Below are 6,164 nucleotides of genomic sequence, written 5' to 3'. Positions count from 1 at the left end.
GTGTGTTGGGAAGAAGTGTCTTTTGTCGCAGAATCGACTTTACCTTAGGGTAAGCTTTTAGAGACATTAATTTAGCTAGAACACATGGCGACGTGTCGAGTGAGGTCGGAGACGTTGTTTGGCTAATCACTGCATTGCATGCACTCATTAAGTGGTTTAAACACGACGAGATACCGGACCACGGCGGATTCCAAAATTGGTTATAAGACCAGGATTTCCGCGTAAGAGCGTTGCTAGGTGACTCTTAGTAGCAGACCGAAATGGCAGGCCTTCGGGTTTTATGCTGATCTGACTACATGTTGTTGTTGGAGTAAGAGGCACACGGGCCGAAATGGTCCCACCGTGGCTGGTTCTAGGACTGATCCGATGATGTCCATCCGTTCCGGAATGCATATTGGTTGACTGGGTTAACCTGCATTGCATATCATGCAACATGCATACTAATTTAGTTGTCGAGTGTGATTGTTATTTGTTAATCCTATTTGGAACATGCTATTTGTTATTGTTGTCATTTACGTTCATTATGGAACATGAAACCCTAGGATGCTATCTCTAGTTATAAGCCTAAGTGGCTATCTATTACTTGTACCTATTGGGTTTATTATCTACATAGTTCTTTAGAGTTGACCCTCGCGTCTTCTGTGTGTGTTTTGGCGGACAACGCCTTTGTCAGATGTCCATTGCGGATTGGTTCACAATGGTCCACCCTTCGGGGGGGATTAGGTACGAGATGATCGATCAGGACGACCCCGGGTCGTGGGTGGTTGACCCCGCGAGCCATCGAGCGACGTATTCGGGGCGTATCATGGAGGACCACGTAGACAGTGGAGGACTCTTGAGGTCAGGAGTGCTGAGGAGATGCTCTATCAGCTTCAACTTGCCACCGGGCGTTCACTGTGGACCAGGACTTGGAGGACCACCACCACCACCGTTGTCTTCAGACGAGGAGGATCCCTCAGAGGAGGAGCCAGTGGGAGTGCCTTCGGCAGGGTCTAGTGCACCCAGCGTAGCGGTCATTGATGATCAGGGTTCGGGCCCTAAGCCCGTGAGCCCAGCATCGGAGCGCACTGCGGTTGCGAGGGGAGGACGGATAGGGTTGGTAGACTTAGTTGTTCTGGATTCTGATTCAGACGACGATCATGCTGACACATAGTTTTGAGTGTTAGTGTGAGCTCCTCGAGTTAGGATTAGTGTAGGAGTAGAGTTTAGCTCTGACAGTCTTTGCTTCATTTGTTTCTTTGGGAGACAGGGTAGTACCGCCTATAGCTTTTTGTGTGGTTTCCTTATGGGAATCACAGAGAGTTGGTTGGACTTAGGAGGTCTTATTTTCAGGCCATTGGGTCAGCTTATTCTCAGTTTTGAGGGATAGTGTTGCGGACACTTACCTTTATATTCGGTTTGTACATATTGCCTACGGGCGCTACTCTTCTATTACCGTCACTGGAGGTTTACTCGTGACGAGGTTGTTACATGCAGCGGGGGCTGTTTATATATTGTATATTAGTTCTATTGTTTTTCGCATTTGGGTTTTATTTAATTCAGTCTGGTCTTAGTTATTATCAAAAAAAAAAAATATTCACGTTTTTCCGCATTAAGTTTATTTTTGTTTACTAGAGTGACGCCACCGAAATCGGGGTGTTACAATGCTGATGACAGAAGGTCAGTTTCAGGAGCAGCTCTTTATCTTGGTCCCAACTTAATTTCTTGGTGGTCCAAGAAGCAACAAGTGGTTGCTCACAGTAGCACAGAGGTCGAATACAGGAGCCTTGCACACCTTACAGCAGAAATTCTTTGGGTTCAATCTTTACTGCAGGAACTCAAAGTCTCAGCCTCCACACCTCAGCTTTACTGTGACAATCAGTCCACAGTTGCCCTTGCTCACAATCCAGTTCTACATGCCAGAACAAAGCACATTGAGCTTGATTTGTTTTTTGTCCGAGAGAAAGTGCTCCAAAAGCAAATTCAGGTCCAACATTTGCCAGCAGATCTGCAGATAGCAGATACCATGACTAAACCTCTGCCTACAACTAGATTTCTTACCTTAAGGAACAAGCTGACTGTGTGTGATGCTGCACACACACCCAGTGCAGCTTGAGGGGGGAGTAATGGAGTGTATATCACTCTGTTAGGAATATATGATGTATGGTACTATTAGGATTAGGCAGAAGTAGCTTATTGTGTAAGCTGCTAGTCTTAGTTATAAATAGATTAATTGTGTACTGTGTCAGTTACCAATTATCATAATAACAAAATTCAGTTAGAAAGCTTTCTCTCTCTTCTCTCCTTTCTCTCTCTTCTCTCTTTTCTGGTTTGTTTCTGTTAAACTGGAAGTGAGTCAGGACAAAGTAAAAAAAGATGACCATGATGATAAGGCAGTTCATTGCAGCCAAAAGCAATATTTCCCCTCATATAATGAAAGCCTTTCAATAATAAAAAATGAAAACAATGCTTTGTATTCTGAAGCACTCTCAAAATGTGAAAAAAAAAACTTAACTAAATTAAAGTGAATGCGCGCGGATGGATTAATATCACTTTATTCTCCTCTCCTCCAGAAAATTAATCCGAATTTAAAAAAAAAAGTGCTTATAATGTATCGAAGACAATCCTTATAATTTTTATTCGCAGATTGAATTACTTTTTTTTTTCTCATCACGAATTCACATTCATATTGTTAGCCATGTAATGAACTGAAGTAATTTATTAGAGATCAAAACATTGCAAGATTATTTAATTTCTAGTAAATTAGAACATGAAAATAACAATGTATTATTCCTTTGTGAAATTCACTCTACCGGCAGATCCAAAAACTACTCACGCAACATTAGTTTTGCGCAGCATAAGTCTTTTCTTCAATTCCCTAGGCCTAAACCACGGTGCAGAGGTGCACACCTCACAAACACATTCAAATGGAAATCTTGGAATCATCCAAATTGGAGATGGAGTGGGCATGTTGGTACTATTGAGAAGAGTCTTATGAATAGTTCTATCCGCAACTGAAAACATTTTCACTTCAGCACGGTGAGATTTTTCATAGTAGCAAATGAAGTACACGTTGTCACGTTGAAACTTTGGACAATACTTAGCATCCAGACATTCAATGTTGAGGCCAGCCACAAACAAAATATGATCATCCAAACTCTCCACCTTCACCAACTGAGGTGTGGTGCAGTTTTCTTCCACCGCAAAAATAGTAAAGTTTCTAGTTGGCGTGTTACGTTTGGTGTTATCAGAAAATCTCTTCACAACAAACACCTTTCCTCCACACTCCACCAAGTAAACACTCATGTTAATGAAGCACATGGGTATTGATAGATCAGGAATATGTTCATTTGGGTTAGTGGATTCCACACTACCAATCTGCAAGGTGAGGAAGAAAAAATTAGTAACTGGAGTTAAAAATTAACGAATATTAAAAAAAATCAACAAGGATAAGACATTTAGGGGCGTGAATACGACATTTATATATATACTTCTGTTAAATGTCCAATAATATAGAACTTATTTGCATTAATTGTTCCAAAAAGAAAAAATTGATAGAATTTTTTTAGGTGATTAGAATTTTATTTTTTTAGTTAATTTGAAATCTAAAATTATTTTGCTTAAAGATCATAATTTTATTCAAATTGGAAATAAATGATTATAAATAATATAATATTTAAAATAAATTATATATGCTAAGAGATACTATATGGGGAGTGATTGGTTGGGCGACAAAACCCTAGATTAAAAAAATGGGTAATATAAGATTTTTATCAAATTATTGAATGTTAAATGAAATAAAATATGATAAGCTATAAGGTATAGACCCCAAACTTATTTATCAAAGACTTAAATTTTAATCAAATAAACTTAAGTATTGGTACCTAATTGAAATGTATTTCTAAAGAGGCTATTAAAGAATACATAAATTTCAACCTTATACTATATTTTATTAATTAATATTATATTTAAATGAATAATAAATAAATTTCAACCGACCTTAATGAGAACTCCCTGATCATATTTGAATATGTTCACCTTCAAACCATCTCGTTCCACAGCATAAAGCTTGTTATCGTAAAAAGCCACGTTGGAGTAGAACTCATCATTTGTGTGATAACCTTTCCAAGTAGTGTCTCCGACCTTGCACCATCCTAGGTCACCCTTGTAAGTGACCACTGCAACCGAAGTGGGGTTCATATTGGGACACGTGTCAATTGTGAATACAATAGGCTTGTGTATCCCAAAGCAATCACCACCAGAACAAGGCGTCGTTCTAAGAGGAGGGAGATCAAGGCGAAGCTTCGAAAAGAGGTTAAGGATGAAGAGATTTTGATCAGATTTGAGGATCAACCACCCTTTTGAGGACCCTAAAATATAGGTGTTTCGCAAAGGGTTGAAGGGTTTGTAAATATTGTAGGCCTGATTGTTTGTGGTGCTTATGGCCTAAATGAAAATATTTAATAGACAACCAACAAACCAAATTAGTTGAGTGCGAAAAAAAGAGAACATAAGAGATTATGTGAGGCATATAAGAATATTATTCTATCTCAACGTGTCTTATTTTCTCGTCTTGCATGTCAATTAGAAAATATGTGTAACTAGTATGCATGGATATGACAACTATAAACTTAAATGAGGACTTTTTAAGTGAAAAAATTCATTTCATTGGTGAGATAGAGAAATGTTACACAATAGAAGGTTTTGATATGTGATATGATGTGATGAGAAGATTTATAGAAAAAAAAAAGAATATAGTGTATGTGATGTGTATGTATAGTTTTGGGTGTTTAAAAATCAAGACTCTTAACCTGAAATTGAGCACTGGTGTAGTTGTTACTAACGATCCAGGGTGCGTCAGGGATCCAGTGAGACGCTTTCTTGGAGGTGTTAGCAGAAAGCCAGGTCTTGCACACAGCAATAAATGCAGCTTGATCTGGAATCGTCAGACGCTTGCACACCTGCTCCAATATCTCTGTTGGCATCTTCGACCAATCTCTTAGTTGTAGTGCTACTTCTTCCATATGATTCTCCATATTCATCCTGACCAATCACATAATAAAATATAATTTTTTGTATATATATATATATATATATTTATTTATGTGCATGTATATAAAAAAAATTCTCAAACATTGTTGATACCCATATTGAACTTTTTTTTTGCTTTTCATCTCTTTTTATAAATTTGTATCATATATCACTATACTACTACTATATATGAAACATTATTGATGTAGAAACTATGAAACATTATTGATTTATGTGTGTGTGGAGTGTGTACCTTTGAACTACACTAGATAAGAAGATTTAAAGTAAAAATACGAGTGGAATAGAGGGGGAAAACACAATGAAAAGAAAATGGAGGAAACTAAAAAACATAAAACCTTCACTGATTCTTGTGATTATGGTGAAGCTTCGCAAATCTCTTTTGATATCAAATGAGTCATGTGACCTATTTAAATACAAAAGTGGTGTGGATCGATCCATATAATAACGATTGAGTTTAATGGATATGCATCGTCAATTTAATAGCAATTAAAATTTTCCTACTTTTGTATTAAATTACATTAATGAATAAAAAATGAAAAAAAATTTCATTGTTAAAAGCTATTCAATTACCTACATTAAATATTTTCCTCTTCTAAAAACAAAATACCTACATTAAATTACAACAATTATAAACTTAATTACCTACATTATTAAATCATGTTGAGGATTTTTCAAATAATAAATAAAAATAATTACTATTTTTCATATAAATAATTGCTTATTAATAAAATTGTAAAAATAAATAATTTCTCATAATTAAAAATTATAATTTATACTGTAATTATTAATTAATACTAGAGAAAAAACCTTAAAATTATTACTTTTTTACCTTCACATTAATTAAATCATTAATTAGTTATTATCCTTCCTCTTGTAACCACAAATATATTAATTAGTTGTTAATAACCTTTTATGATATTCATTATATTAATTGCTAATTCTACAAAAAATTAATTGCTCATATTTAATATTGAATATTGACATCATTTTTACTTTTATCAATAATCATAACTTGATGAAATATTTTAAATAATAATAATCATGATAATGATAATAATAAAACTAAAATTGACTTGACTTTAAAATTAATAAAAATATAATTAGTTACTAATATTATTTTTTATTTATGACCA

The 6,164-nt window shown here is 35.5% G+C and overlaps 1 protein-coding gene across 1 annotated transcript; it reads right to left on the bottom strand.

The window, feature by feature from the left end:
- Nucleotides 1-2,811: 2,811 nt before the first annotated feature.
- LOC130723026 (putative F-box protein At5g66830) lies at nucleotides 2,812-5,015 on the bottom strand. The gene is made up of 3 exons (XM_057573938.1): nucleotides 4,791-5,015; nucleotides 3,979-4,425; nucleotides 2,812-3,357 (listed from the first exon to the last, which is right to left on the bottom strand). Exons 1-3 carry the CDS (start codon nucleotides 5,013-5,015, stop codon nucleotides 2,812-2,814), a joined length of 1,218 nt encoding a protein of 405 aa, XP_057429921.1.
- Between the last annotated feature and the right edge of the window lie 1,149 nt (nucleotides 5,016-6,164).

This window comes from Lotus japonicus, chromosome 6, assembly GCF_012489685.1.
Source record: "Lotus japonicus ecotype B-129 chromosome 6, LjGifu_v1.2".
In the NCBI taxonomy this organism is placed as follows: domain Eukaryota; kingdom Viridiplantae; phylum Streptophyta; class Magnoliopsida; order Fabales; family Fabaceae; genus Lotus; species Lotus japonicus.
This window is presented reverse-complemented; position numbering and strand designations above follow the sequence as displayed.